Raw genomic sequence first — 15,817 nt, 5'->3', positions numbered from 1 at the left:
ACCATGTTGGCCAGGCTGGTCTTGAACTCCTGACCTCAGGTGATCCACCTGCCTCAGCCTCCCAAAGTGTTAGGATTACAGACATGAGCCACCATGCCTGGCATTAACATTTAAATTAAAGTGAAATAATATTAAAACTTCAGTTCCTCCATCACATAACCACATTTTAATTGCTTCATAGCCACATGTGGCTAGTGTCTGCCATATTGGACAGCACAGATGGAGAATGTTTCCATCGTGGCAGAGAGAGAAACAAAGGAAAGTGAGTAATAATTATGAAGTGAGCCAAGAGACAAAGGTAATGGTAACTAGGACCCTGAAGGCGTTTATGCTACTGCGGAAGAAGAAAGAATGCTGGTTCCCTCATTCTGTACCATTAGCCTGCTAGGGTTTCCGATTCCTCTGTTGATAAATATTGCTCTATGACATATATACAAATGGAGGGAAATACTGGAGAAGGAATGGGCAAGTTGAAAAGAGGTCTACCACAGTTTTAAAAAATCTGGACACGTGGTATTTAACTCATGCCGTGTACCTGCTTGGAAGCAATGACATCAAATTATTGATCCAACTAAAAAGTTTGTTAAGTGTGTTGTGGTAGTTTGTGAATGAAGTACTTTTTATTCCTTCAGTACCAAAACTTCATTAGCTTTTTAAAAATGAAAACTAATTTATTGGGGTGAAACTGACATAACATAAAATTAATCCTATTGAAATGAACAGTAGGATTCAGTACATTCACCGTGTATGCAGCCGCTTCTGTCTAGTTCCAAACATTTCATTCACTCCAGAGTAAAACCCCTCACCCATTAAGCAGTTTCTCCCCATTCCCTCACCCCCACCCTCAGCTCCCACACCCAGCCCTAGTAACCAGCAGTCTGTTTTCTCTCTGGGTTAACTCTAGATATTTTATATAAATGGGATCACAAAATATGAAACTTTGTGTATCTGGCTTCTTTAACTTAGCAAAATGTTTCCAAGGTTTATCCAAGTTTTAGCATACGTCTGTACTTCTTTTTTTTTTTTTTTTTTTTTTTTGTGGTTCAGTAGGATCCCATTGTATGGCTATACCACCATTTGTTTACCCATTCATCTACTGACGGACATTTGGGCTATTTCCACCTTTTAGCTATTGTGAGTAGTGCTGTTATGAACGTGAATGTACATGTTAAAGGACCTGTTTTCAGTTCGTTTGGGTATATAAATAAGAGAGGAATTTCAGGATCGTATGATAATTTTATGCTTAATTTTTTGAGGAACCACCAAACTTTTCCACAGTGACTGAGCCATTTTACATTACCGCCAGCAATGCACAATGGTTCCAGTTTCTCCACATCCTTGCCGACACTTGTTATTTTCCTTTTACTGTTAGTGTTACAGCTGTCTTAGTGGGTATGAAGTGTTACCTCATTGTAGTTTTGATTTGCATTTCCCTAATGCTAGCATCTTTACATGTGCTCGTTGGCCATTTGCATATCTTCTTGGGTGAAATGTCTATTCAGATCCTTTGCCCATTTTTTAATTGAGTTGTCATTTTGTTGTTGAATTGTAAGGGCTCTTTTTATAGTCTGAATGCTAGACCCTTACCAGATACATGATTTGTAAGTATTTTCTCCCATTCTATAGGTTGTGTTTTTTACTTTCTTGTAATGTCCTGTAATGCACACAAGTTTTTATGTTTTGATGACATCCACTGTATCTTTTTTTTTTTTTTTTTTTTTTTTTTTTTTTTTTTTTTTTTTTTTTTTTTTTTGAGATGGAGTCTCACTCTGTTGCCAGGCTGGAGTGCAGTGGCACCATCTCGGCTCACTGCAACCTCTGCCTCCTGGGTTCAAGCAATTCTCCTGCCTCAGCCTCCCGAATACCTGGGACTACAGGTGCGTGCCACCATGCCTAGCTAATTTTTATATTTTTAGTAGGCATGGGGTTTCACCATGTTGGCCAGGATGGTCTCCATCCCTTGACCTCGTGATCCACCTGGCTCAGCCTCTCAAAGTGCTGGGATTACAGGCGTAAGCTGCCGCATCCAGCCCTGTTTTTTCATTTATTTATTTATTTTGAGGCGGAGTCTCACTCTGTCGCCCAAGCTGGAGTGCAGTGGCACAATCTCAGCTCACTGTAACCTCCCCCTCCTGGGTTCAAGGGATTCTCTTGCCTCAACCTCTGGAGTAGCTGGTACTATAGGCACATGCCACCATGCCCACCTATTTTTTTTGTATTTTTAGTAGAGATGACGTTTGACCAGGTTGGTCAGGCTGGTCTCGAACTCTTGATTTCAAATGATCCACCCACCTTGGCCTCCCGAAATGCTGAGATTATAGGCATGAGCCACTGCACCCGGCCAGTGTGTCTATTGTTTCTATTGCTGCTCATGCTTTTGATGTAATAGCTATCAATTCATTGCCAAATCTAAGATTATGGAGATTTACTCTTATGTTTTCTTCTGTGAAGTTTGGTTTTAGCTCTTAAATTTAAGTTGCTGATCCATTTTGAGTTAATTTTTGTATATGGTATGAGATAGTGGTCCAAATTCATTCTGCTTTCTTCTACTTTTTATAACTTCTATAAGAACTGAAATACATTTAATCTGTGACTTCTTTGAAATGTGTTGTTAGAAGCTAGGATGGAGCAGGTTTTTCCGAACCCTGAGTCCTAGTGGCTTATAACAGCACACATATTTCTTGTCTACACTGAGCCTCTGCTCAGGAATGAAGCTGACAAAACGTCCAGCATGTGGCGGTCTCTGTGGAAGGGGTGAGGTCTTTTGTGCTCAATCTTGTCAAGGCTTCCACTTTGGCTTAATTTCACTGACCAAGCAAGTTACTTAGCCGTGGCCAGCTTGATGAAAGATGTGCAGTCCTAGCAGGTGTTCGGAAAGAGAAGGAAAGAAAGTAGGTAATGCACAGTGCCCACCAGAAGATATCACTGAACATGATGGTGTTTGCAAAATATTTGACGTATTTGTTCCAAGTTTAAAAATTTTAAAACATTCCCATTTAAGTGGAGTCTAAAAGGATATGGTAAAGCATTATTGATTCAGAATTTGGGGTAAGTTTTATACTAACTGTGCTTGCTGAAGTTTACTTTTTCATTATTGTAAAGAAAAGTTGTTTAGCTAGATAATAATGTAAATGGGATTTAATGAAGAGAATCCTTGGCTTGATTTAGAAAAACAATTTCTAGGTAATTTAGTAGGATGTATTTGAGTACATGTTATATTCATTTGATAAACTTTTCTGTTTCAAATAGTGAAACAAGAAGGCAATAATAGTAATAGATTTGAGAAGCACGTTAAGACTATTGCTTTTATCAGGATTTTAAATTTAAAAACATTAAAACACTTCATAGCTTGTAAATCCTGTGGATTAGGATACACTAGTTTGTGTGACTTCCATAATCCAACATTAGAGCTTGGTTACCCACAAAGTAACAAAAATTCTGACATTAATTTCTAGTTGTCTAGTCTCTTACATGCTGTATCTAAATTATAGAAGTATAAAAATTAAAACGTATAGCATTTGTCAGCTACATTGCTAAAAATACGGCATTAGAAAATAGAGAGTGATATTATGGAACACCAGTAGGTGTCAGTCACAGCCTGTGCAAGGGCTGATTATTTGCCAGGAGTTTGGGGCATCTATTCCTAAATGTCTGTGTGTTTTAAGGCATTATTCTAATGAACTGCAATTTTCTCAAAGTGAATGTGCTTATTTTCAAATAAAAACACAATGTACCTACTTGTTAATAAAGACATAGAGATGCTCTATTAGCAGCAAAAGCATTATTTCAGTGCTTAATTGTGTGTAGAGCTACAGCTCAAAAGAACTAACTAGTTTGTCATGGAAAGATTAGAATGCTATTTGATGGAGCCAAGTAGACATGCAGAAAGAATGGCCGTGGAGTGTGTGAATTAGCCAGATAAAGTATTGATATTAGCAAATGAAACTAGTTGAAGGTCTAACAGTCAAACAGCATTTCTTTTTGGACAAATCTTTCCTTTTTATAGAAACAGCTATAATGAAGGCCCTCCACCCACTGGTTCCCTAATTTTTCTAGGATGCTTTGTATGTATGCCCATAAATGGAAGTGTATAGTCTCAAGGGAGATACTGATAATAAAAACAAAACACTCCAGGGATTTAGACGGATCCACAAGGAACATCTGAGAAATGACTAGTTTTGAAGGACCTTGTTGCATATATCAGTATGAAACATGGGGCAAAAAGAATCACAGCTTTCAGCATTTGAAAATGAAATACAAATGGTACTGATAAGAGTGGGTGCTCAAAAATGCTTCCTTGATTTCTTAACAATATTCATATTCAGTGATACTTGGTTATCACAAAAGGGAAGGATATGTATATATAAACAGTTTGGGATACTGTTGCTAACTATTTAAATACATCAGTATGCCAGCATGACATTAATAATGACATTTTCTGGTTTAAAATAAACCAGTGATATTCCATTGTGTTCAGGATTTTTTAAAAGCTATTCCTTAGTATAAAATATAAGCCCTTAGTGATCTGTTCCTTGCCATTCTCTGTAAAATCATACATCTTCATACCCAATGGCCCAGACATACCAAACTAATGTCACTTGTCCTAGTGAATGTTTAGATCTCAAATTGTATACAATTGATTATAATCAATTGTATAACAGCTTATGCTGCACACAGCAGATCTTAAAATTCAATTTTAATTTTTTTTCAATTATAAAAGACACATGCTCATTGTTAAAAATCCAAGTTTCTCTATGAAAAATTTCTTGGTTATTTAAAATAGTCAACTTTCTAGTCCTTAACACATTAGTTTTTCTATTGACATGATTGTTTTTCTAACAGGATTTTTGAAAATGTAAGATTTCTTCAGGAGTGCTGTTATGTAGTTATAGCAGAATGGATTGTATTTGCAGTTTCCCAGTTGTACCTTGTTTTCTTTTGGCTTTTCATATGTTGCTTCTTGTGCCTAGAAAGCTATACAGAACTACCCTCCTCTCCATTCCATGTCAGCCTGTTATAATTTATGTCTTTTGGAACTCGGGTCAGACCTAATGTCTTCTAAAAAGCCATTCTTGATTTGTTATTACTGATACACAGTTTACCCTATAGTATGCTTGAATGTAGATGAAGAAAAAAGATTAGTTCTGACTCAGTGTGCTCCTTCAGCCTTTCGACTCTTTCTTTTCGTTTGTGTAAATTTGAACCCCCTGTGTGTGTGTGTGTGTGTGTGTGTGTGAGAGAGAGAGAGAGAGAGAGAGAGAGATTATATGTGTATATATGCATATATCTGTGTGTGTGTGTGTGTGTGTATGCAGACTGGCTTTCAGTTATTTACAGGAGGCTTTCTCCCCTACCCAGTACCTCCAGCAGAGAGAAGCCTGCTTTCAGTCTGTGAGTAGAATTGTTCTAGGATTCTTTTCATGGAAAGGCCAGCCCTTTCAGGACTCTGACTTTTTCTGGGTAAGGGACCTAGGTTTGTCTGCCTTTCTCTCTTCTGCCAATGGCCAATTTCCTGTCCCTCCCACATCACACCTCTACTCTGATCTCCAGACCTGTGGCCAGGTCTGACACTCCCTTGGACCACATGAGCTCCAGCTTTCCCTGTTCATTTGGAGCTTAGTCGGGTCTTGTACCTGGGGGCCCTGCAGATTTCCCTTATTTTCTCTTGAGGAGCATGATTTGGGAATTTGGAGGATATATTAGTTTTTTAGGGCTGCCGTGACAAATTATCAAAAACTGGGTGACTTGAAACAACAAAAATGTATTCTCTGACAGTTCTTGAGACAAGAATTCCGCAATCAAGGTGTGGTCCGAAATGGTTCCTTTTCAGATTGGTTCCTTCTCAGGGCTCTGAGGGAGCATGTGCTCTTTGCGTTTCTCCTTGCTGGGAGTTGCCAGCAACCTTCGGTGTTCCTCAGCTTCCAGTTGTGTCACTTCAGTTTCTGGTTCTTCCCTCTGTCTGTGTCTATGAAGCACATTTTCGTTTCTTCCATGACCATGGTTTATGAGGTTTGTGGTTTCTCTAAGGCAGGGGTCCCCAATTCCTGGGCTGTGGACCTGGTACCTGTTAGGACTGGGGCCGCACAGCAGGAGGTGAGTGGCAGGCAAGCGAGCGAAGCTTCATCTGTATTTACAGCCACTCCCTGTCACTTGCATTACCGACTGAATGCCATCTCTTGTCCTATCAGCAGCAGCATTAGATTCTCATAGCAGAAACCTTATTGTGAACTGCACACGTGAGGGATCTAGGTTGCGCACTTGTTATGAGAATCTAATGCCTGACGATCTGTCACAGTCTCCCATCACCCCCAGATGGGACCGTCTAGTTGCAGGAAAACAAGCTTAGAGCTCCCACTGATTCTTCATTATGGTGAGTTCTATAATTATTTCATTATGTATTACAATGCAATAATAATAGAAATAAAATGCAAAATAAACGTAATGTGCTTGAATCATCCCCACACCACCCCCACAACCTTATCTGGAAAATTGGTCTTCCAGGAAACCAGTCCCTGGAGACAAAAATGTTGGGGACTGCTGCTCTAAGAGACATTGCTTTTTATTGTTCGAATTTATAAATTTAAATTGTAGTATGGTCTCTGTAAGAATAGAACCCAGACCTGCTGATTAATTATTTTCACATTTTCTCAAAATTTACACCCCTCAAAAAGGTAGTACTTTGTATTTAAATAAATTAGAAATGTTTCGACATTTTTCAAAAATAAAATTTAATTCTGAGTTTTTAATTTTCAGCCAGAAAACCTTGCTCAGAAGCTTCCAAACCTTGTGGAACTGTGAGTCTGTTTATTCAAATTTTTTAAAAACAAGAATGAACATAATTCTAAGTTATTTGAAATAATAGGATGTGTCATCTTAATGTATTAATTTGTTATTTTTTGGTATCATGATCATGGTACTTATGTAGGTAGACCTGTGATTCTACTAAACCCAATAGTATTTTAAAGTATTTAACCATTTACAACTGTATTTTAAATATTTCACTTCAAGGTAGTGAAGATGATGAGAAATGCCTTTTCTCTGGGTACAGTGTCTTCCGTCACAGAATCTTTCTGGATAGTCCATGTAATTGGGAAACTCTATTATTGTTATTACTACTACTACATGTGATACTTCATATAAACAGATAGCGTAAAATATAAGTAAAAGTCTCTTTTCATGCATCCTCCACGCTTCATTTGTTTTAGTTCTTTTTATGATTACCTCCAAGTGCTAAATACTATGTTTACACCATTGTTTTTTTAATGCACCCGTGTTAATTGTCTGTTAACTTACCACTAAGGAAGATAAATTTAGATATCTTATATTTCCTTCTCTGTCTAGCTGCCTCCTGATTTTTTGCAGGAGGGTTTGCGTTGCTATTTCTTGTAGTCTCTGTTGTTTGGCACGATTTTCAAGAGGTCAAGGAAGGAAATCTAGCCTTACACCTGCCATCTTTTCTGTCATGTCCTTTGTCCCATCCTTTTATTTTGAAAAATTTCAAACTAACAAGAAAGTTGAAAACATAGAAAGAACACCCATATACCCTTCACCTAAATTTAACCAATTTTGACATTTTGCCACATTTGCTTTCTCTTTCCCTTTTCTACCTGTCTCCTACCCCTCTGCCCCCCAGAAGCTGAATGATTTGAAAGTAAATTACAGACATAAAGTCATTATCACACCTAAGGAAAGTAATATTCATTATAATTTAATACACAGCTTATGTTTAAATTATGCAAGTTTTCAAAAATAATGCCTTTTAAAAGTAGATGTCTGAATTCACTGGATTATTTCCTCCTGATTACATTGATTTAAACATTTTTGATGGTGTTTGACCGCAAAACTTGCTTTATCAAGCTTTTGGTTTCATCCTTTTGTATGTGTGTATATGTGTATTATTTTCTGAAGTTTCTGATAGTTATGCACATCATGGTTTTTTCTTTTCCTCTAAATACGTAAGTATGTATTTCTAGGAACAAGGCTGTCTTTCCATCTTTTTAGTTTACTTTTGTGTCCTTTGGGTACTTTATAGTTTTATTTAAAACAGGTTTTGAAAATTTCTAAAGTCTGTTACTAAGTATTTAATCTTTTTTTTTTACTATTGTAAATGAATTTTGTCATGTGTTATATCTTCTAACTGGTTATGTTTTGTATATATGAACAATATTGATTTTTGCGTGTTAACTTTATATCCTGGTATCTTGCTGAAATCTTTATTGTTTCAATTAGTTTTCATGATAGATTCTCTATAAAGTTTTCTAGATGTACTCTTACGTTGGAAAATACAGATGGTGTTACTTCTTCTTTTCCAACTGTTATCCCTTTAATTACTTTCTCTAGTCTTATTGCATTGGCTAGTTCCTCCATACAATGTGAAAGTGTCCTGGAGATAGTGGACATCCTCGTCTTCTTTCTTTAAAAAAAAAAACAAAAAATTTAAGACCGAATTTCACTCTTGTCGCCCAAGCTGCAATGCAGTGGCCACGATCTCGGCTCACTGCAACCTCTGCCTCCCGGGTTCAGGCAGTTCTCCTGCCTCAACCTCCCAAGTAGCTGGGATTACAGGTGTCCACCACCACGCCTGGCTAGTTTTTGTATTTTTAGTGGAGACGGGGTTTCATCATCTTGGCTAGGCTAGTCTCAAACTCCTGACCTTGTGATCCACCTGCCTCAGCCTCCCAAAGTGCTGGGATTACAGGCATGAGCCCCTGCGCCTGGCCTCTTATCTTCTTTCTGACCTTGCTGGGAATGCCTCTAGGGTTTTCCCCATTAAGAAAGGTGCTGACTTTACAGTTAAAGTATCTGTAATCTATTGTTTTGAGCAAATATTCATCTTTATTAATTATCTATTGCTGCTTAACAACTTACCCCCAAATGTAGTGATTTAAACATTCAATATCTTATATTTTCTGAGGCCCCAGAATCTGGGCCTGACTTAGCTGGGTGCCTTTGCCTCCAGGTCTCTTACAAAGCTGCAGTCAAGGTTGTTGGCCAGGACTGCAGTCTCATCTGAAGACTTAACTGAAGAAGGACCTTCTTCTATGTTCATTCATGTGGTTGTTGTCAGGTTCAATTCCTTGTAGGCTGTTGAACTGAAGGACTCTGTTTCTTGCTTGCTGTTGGCTACAGCACCTCTCTCAGTTCCTTGCCATTTGGCCTTTCTATAGGATAGTTTACAACATAGCAACTGGCTTCCATCAGAGCAAGCAAGCCAAAGAGCAAGAGAGAGTATACACTTTCTCCCAATCCCTGGTAATCACTAATCTACTTTCTGCCTCTATGGATATACCTTTTTCTGGATGTTTTATATTAGTGGAATGAAACAATATGTGGCCTTTTGTATCTGGCTGCATTAACACAGCATAATGTTTTCAAGGTTTATTCATGTTGTAGCAGGTATCAGAATTCATTCCTTTTTATGGCTGAATAATATTCCATTGAGTAGATACATGACGTTTTGTTTATCTGTTCATCAGTTGATAGACATTTGTGATGTTTCCACATTTTGAAAGCTTTTCCTTTTACAGTTTCTGGTTTGTCAGTTGTTTGTTACAACTGTTTCAGGCAGCTGTGAAGTTAAACAATTGCCTGTAATTTGTTTCAGTTTACAACGGTTTTTGCACTGGGCAAACTCGTAGTCAGATGGAATAAAGACAGCCTTGCAAGTGGGTCTTCCAGGGAACCATGAGACGAATCTTTGATAGTTCTCTGAGAAGGAAGCTTTTAAGGCACTCTAATGTGGTCCTACCCCTTGCTACTGCTTTTCTCCTTGATTGTGGGCTGTTGGTTTTTCAGTCTTCTGCAGAGCAGGAGAGTGGGGTTAGGACTAGAGCAAGTGAAAATACCATGAAGCCTACAACCCACTGTTCTTACTGACGTTCAGTCATTTTTTTCTTGAATAAATTCTCCCTATATTACTGTAAGCCTTAGGTTCATTTCCAGAGTTCTCAACATGTAGCATTTAGACATTTCTGACAGTTTCTCATTGTTTTTATGGAAGGGAATTTTTGGAGGTTCTTACTCTACCACTTTTGCTCAAAATTTTTAGTTTTGTAAAAAAACTGCCAATTTACCAGATTAGCTGTCCCATTTTACATGTCCCCTGGCAATGTATGATTGTTCCAGTGTCTGCACATCTTACCAGCATTTGGTGTTGTCTTTGTTATTTTAGTCATTTTGATAGATGTGTGGTTTTTATTACATTGGAATTTTCATTTGTATTTCTATAATGACTAATGATATTGAACATCTTTTTGTAGACTTATTTGTTATTGGCATCTTTCTTTTGGTGAAATGTCTGTCCATGTCTATTGCTCATCTTCTGATTGTATTTTTTTTTAATTTATTTGTTTTAAGAGTTCTTTGTAAACTAGTTTTCTGTTTTATATGTTGTTTACAAATATTGTCTCCCAGTGGATAGCTTGTGTTTTCATCCTCTTTATGTTCTTTTGCAGAACAAAAGTTTTACATTTCGATGAGGTCCAGTTTATCATTTTTTGCTTTTATGTGTCCTGCTTTTGATGGCACATCTAAAAACTCTCTGTCTAGCCCTACGTCCCAAAGACTTTCTCCTTTCCCCACCCACCCCCCAAAGTCTTACAGTTTTTTTATTGTACATTTGTCACCTATATTTAAAAATTTTTTTTCTGAGATTAGAATTCTTAGTGACCATTTTATTTTCCTATCAGCCCTTTCATGATATTCATTATTCCCTGGTGTGCATAGTTTCTGAAGAAACATCTACAGTTGTTACATTTGTTTCTTTGTGTGTAATGTGTCTTTTTCTCCCTTGGGCTACTTTGAAGGGTTTTAAGGGATTTGATTTAGATGTATCTTGTTGTGGTTTTCTTCTTTCTTACCTTTGAGGTTCATGGGGCATCTTGGGGTTGTGTCTTCACAGTTTTTATCAAATTTGGAAAATTTTGACATTGTTTCTTCAGAGACTTATTTATATACCCTGTTCCTGGTCCCTGCTTGTGGAACTCTTACATGTTTGTTAGACTGTTTAATACTGTCCTGTAGTCACAAAGACTCTTCATTTCCTTTTCAAACTTTTATTCCCTATGTGCTTCAGTTTGGACAAATTGTATATTCTAGTTAAGAGTCAGTAATATTTTCTTCTTCAGTGTCTAATGTAATATACTAATCCCACTCAGTGAAGTTTTCTCTTTGGTTATTGTTTTTTTTTTTTTTTTTTTTTTTTTTTTTTTTTTTTTTTTTTTTTTTTTTTTAAGAGACAGGGTCTTACTCTGTCACCCAGGCTGGAGTGCAGTGACTCTATCCTAGCTCATTGCAGCCTTGAACTCCTGGGCTCAAGGGATCCTCCCATCTCAGCCTCCCAAGTAGCTAGAAATACAGGCATGCACCACCATGCCCAGCTACCTTTTAAATTTTTTCATAGACATGGGGTCTTGCTGTGTTGCCCAGGCTGGCTTTCTGTTTGTGTTTTTGAGACAAGGTCTTACATTGTCACCCAGGAGTCACATTGGAGTGTAGTGATGCAATCGTGGCTCACTGTAACTTCAAACTCCTGGTCTCAAGTGATCCTCCTGCCTCAGCCACCCAAAGCTCTGGGATTATAGGAGTGTCACTGTGCCCAGCCTGTTATTGTATTTATGATATCTGGAAGTTCTATTTATGCTTCTTTATATCTTACAGTTCTTACAATGTTCATATTTTCATTTAAATAGTTGAATATAGTTGTTATAGCTATTTTAATGTCCTGTTTGCTAATTCTATCATCTGTGTCATACTGGTTTTATTTGTAGTGACTGGTTTTTCTCCTGGTTATGGGTCATATTTTCCTGATTCTTGGAATGTCTAATACTTTTTGATTGGATGATGGACCTTATAAAGTTTGCATTTTTGAGAGTCTAAATTTTATTGTCTCCTTTTTTCTGGCATGTAGCTATTTGCAGTTTATTTTGATCCTTTTATGTCTTATTTTTATACTTTGTTAGGACAGGTGGGTAGGTTAGCCTTATTACTGAAGCATGAGCTTTCCAGAGTCTTTCTTGAATACCTCAAATGATCAACAAGGATTTGGCACACTTGCTGGGAACTTGAATGTCTCTCAACCCTGTGTGAGCTTTTCAGACTGTTCAGCTGATTGATTTTCAGCTGCTTTTTGCCCGGAGTTCCTTGTATTTTTCTTCTATTATTTTTTGAGATGGGGGTCTCATTATATTGCTCAGGCTGGTCTTGAATTTTTGTCCTCAAGTGATCCTCCTGCTTCAGCCTCCCAAGTAGCTAGGGTTACAGGTATGACCCACTGTACCCTGCTAGAGTTTCTCTTCTGTGTGTTTGTGCTAGAATTCAGCTATGAGTGAGGCCAAGGGATTCCTTATGTAAATTTTTTTGTTTGCTTGTTTTTTGTAGTAGCGGCTCTCTCTTCTTCAGAACTTTACCCCACAACTTCTAGTTGCCTCAGGTTCCCTGAACTCTAATATGTGTCCCCCGAACTCTGGTATGTGTCTCCATAACTCAGTGAGACTTCTGTACTTTGTTTGGGCTCTCCTTCCTGTTCTACAGTCCAGAATTTGCCTCTGGTAAGAAAGCTAGGGAGATTGTATGGCTTACTTCCTTTCTTGTAGAGAATGTAGTCCTAGTTGCCTTTGTTAATATCTGAAAATAATTGTTTCATGTAAGGTCATGCACAGCATAATGATGTTTTGGTCAACGACAGGCCACATATGTAATGGTGGTCCCATAAGATTATAATACTGTGTTTTTACTGTACCTTTTCTATACTTCTATACTGTACCTTTTCTATGTTTACATATGTTTAGATATACAAATACATTGTGTATCAGTTGTCTGATTGTGTTACAGTTGTCTGCAGTATTCAGTACAATAACATACTGTCCAGATTTGTAGCCTAAGAGCAACTACACCTTACAACCTAGGCGTGTGGTAGGCTCTACCATCTAGGTTTGTGTAAGAACACCCTATGGGCTGGGCATGGTGGCTCACGCCTGTAATCCCAGTACTTTGGTAGGCCGAGGTGGGCGGATCATGAGGTCAGGAGATCAAGACCATCCTGGCTAACAAGGTGAAAATCCATCTCTGCTAAAAATACAAAAAGTTAGCTGGGCGTGGTGGCAGGCGCTTGTAGTCCCAACTACTCGGGAGGCTAAGGCAGGAGAATGGCGTGAACCTGGGAGGCAGAGCTTGCAGTGAGCCGAGACTGCACCACTGCACTCCAGCCTGTGCGACAGACCGAGACTCCATCTCAAATAAAATAAAAATAAAATAAAATAAAATAAAATAAAACAAGAACACCTATGATGTTTGCACAACAAGGAAATCACCTAATAACACATTTCTTAGAACATATCCCAGTCATTAAGTGGCATGTGACTGTATTTCATCCGGTTTTCTTGTTTATAACAGTTGGGTAAATCCCGTTTACTCCATTGCTGTGATTCATCCTGACTGAAAGTAGAAGTCCTGTTTCTTTAATTAAATTTCATTTATTTATTTATTTATTTATTTATTTATTTATTTATTTTTGAGATGGAGTTTTGCTCTTGTTGCCCAGGCTGGAGTACAGTGGCCAGTGGCACAATCTCAGCTCACTGGAACCTCCGCCTCCTGGGTTCAAGAGATTCTCCTGCCTCAGCCTCCCGAGTAGCTGGGAGTACAGGCATGTGCCACCACGCCCAGCTAATTTTTGTAGCTTTAGTAGAGACGAGTTTCTCCATGTTGGTCAGGCTGGTCTCGCACTCCTGACCTCAGGTGATCCACCTGCTTTGGCCTCCCAAAGTGCTGGGATTACAGGTGTGAGCCATTGCACCCAACCTAAAAAAATTTTTTTTAATAACTTTTTTTATTTTGGAACAATTTTATATTTATAGAAAAGTTATAAACATAGTACAGAGCATTCTGGTATACCCGTTACCCAGTTTGTCCTGTTGTTAACATTTTAGAATTCCATGGTACAGGCCGGGCGCGGTGGCTCACGCCTGTAATCCTAGCACTTTGGGAGGCCGAGGTGGGCGGATCACGAGGTCAGGAGCTTGAGACCAGCCTGACTAACATGCTGAAACCCCATCTCTACTAAAAATACAAAAAACATTAGCCAAGTGTGGTGGCAAGCACCTGTAATCCCCGCTACTCAGGAGGCTGAGGCAGGAGAATCACTTGAACCGGGGAGGCGGAGGTTGCAGTGAGCAGAGATCGAGCCATGGCACTCTAACTGGGGTGACAGAGGGAGACTCTATCTCAAAAAAAAAAAAAAAAAAAAATTCCATGGTTCATTTGTCAAAACAAAGAAGCTGACTTTGGAATATTCCTATTAAGTAAACATCTACATTTAACGTTGTTTAAAAAAACTGCCAAGCCATTTTCCAAAGTGTGTATACCCCAAAGTGGCATTCCCACCAACAATGAATGAGAGTTCCTGCATTATTTGAGTAGAAGAGGAACATAATAAGGACATTGAAACATCAACATTTCAACTACTCTGAAATTACCAAAATTAAGTAAAAGGTAGTGACTTAAATTTGAAAGTCCTAAGCCTATGACTACAAATGACTCATAATAACTATAATAACAACAATAACAAGAGCATTCATTTAAATCCTTCTGGGAGTCAAGCGCTATTCTAAGAGCTTTACATATATTAATTCATTTAGTCCCTGCAACATCATAGATTAGGAGAGAGAGCAGTTCAGTAATTTCTCCATAGTCACATGGCTATTAAGGTGCAGGCAGTGTGGCTTCAGAGCCCGCTGTCTGATCCACTTTACCAGTAATGGTTCTTAATTGGTTGTACATCAGGATTATTGGAGTTAAGATGGTGTTTCACTTGCTACAGGATGGTTTCGGACACCAGTAAGACCCCTGGTGATTCTAACATACAGTTAGGATTGGCAACACTCTGTATTATTTTTTTAAAGATACATTTATTCAGCGTCATGATCACACTACTACATTTAGCAATCAACAGCATGAGTGCAAAAAAAATCTACATTAAAACCCTTTGTTGGAATGCTTTACACTTTCCACAGAACAGAAACTAAAATAGCCTGTTATACAATTATTCACAAATACAGTCCTCAAGTTTTTTGCCTATATACATGAGTATTTGTCTAAAACATGTCTTCTTTATAGCATCTAGGCCCTGCCACCACTGTGCTTGGCTGAGTTCACAAAACTGTTGTAACCTGTAGCTTCCCTGTCACTTCTCTGGCTCTCCTCTCACACTAAGCTTTGTTTCCTGACAGTAATTAAAATCTTCTGACACTGCCATAGCTACTGCTGCTACTGGAACTGGCATAGCCACTTTGGTTTCATGGTTTGGTCAAGTATTGGCCTCTACCACCATAGGAGCCAGAGCTTCTGCCACCATTGTCCTCCCGTCATGGGTTCAAAATGTGAAGACTGACTGTTGTAATTGTCAGAATCATTCTTTCACCACTTCCAGAATTGCTTCCATCATTATCAAATCCATTGTAGCCATCCTCACTGCCACCATATCCACCATCACCATGGCTGCCACCAACCCCACCATGACTGCTGAAGTTTCTTCCACGACCAAAGTTGTCATTCCCATCAAAACCACTTCCACGACCACCATCAAAATTTCCAGAACCGCCTGCTCCACAGTGGCATAGTGACAAACCCAAAGCCCCGGCGCGCTTGGTATTGGGATCTCTCATGACCACACAGTCCATGAGCATTCCCCATTGCTCAGAATGGCTCCTCAGGCTCTCATTGGTTGTTTCAAAGCTCACGCCTCCAATGAAGAGCTCCAATGAAGAGCTTCCATAGCTGTTCAGGCTCTTTAGGAGACTGACTTAGACATGATGGCAGG

General features: G+C 38.6%; 1 protein-coding gene across 7 annotated transcripts in view; it reads left to right on the top strand.

The window, feature by feature from the left end:
* Window positions 1–15,817, top strand: part of LRRC28 (leucine rich repeat containing 28) — a 129,426-nt gene that overhangs the window by 19,178 nt on the left and 94,431 nt on the right. For 6 of the 7 annotated variants that reach the window (XM_050799760.1, XM_050799757.1, XM_050799763.1 and 3 more), the window contains one exon: window positions 6,754–6,794. The exons of the other annotated variant lie outside the window; for it this stretch is intronic. In XM_050799760.1, coding sequence (XP_050655717.1) covers window positions 6,754–6,794 — 41 coding nt within the window. The remainder of the gene's footprint in view (window positions 1–6,753; window positions 6,795–15,817) is intronic. 7 annotated transcript variants of the gene reach the window in all.

The sequence above is a fragment of the Macaca thibetana genome, chromosome 7 (assembly GCF_024542745.1).
Source record: "Macaca thibetana thibetana isolate TM-01 chromosome 7, ASM2454274v1, whole genome shotgun sequence".
Lineage (NCBI taxonomy): Eukaryota > Metazoa > Chordata > Mammalia > Primates > Cercopithecidae > Macaca > Macaca thibetana.
Note: the sequence above shows the minus strand (reverse complement) of the source record. Positions and strands in the feature narration are given on the sequence as shown.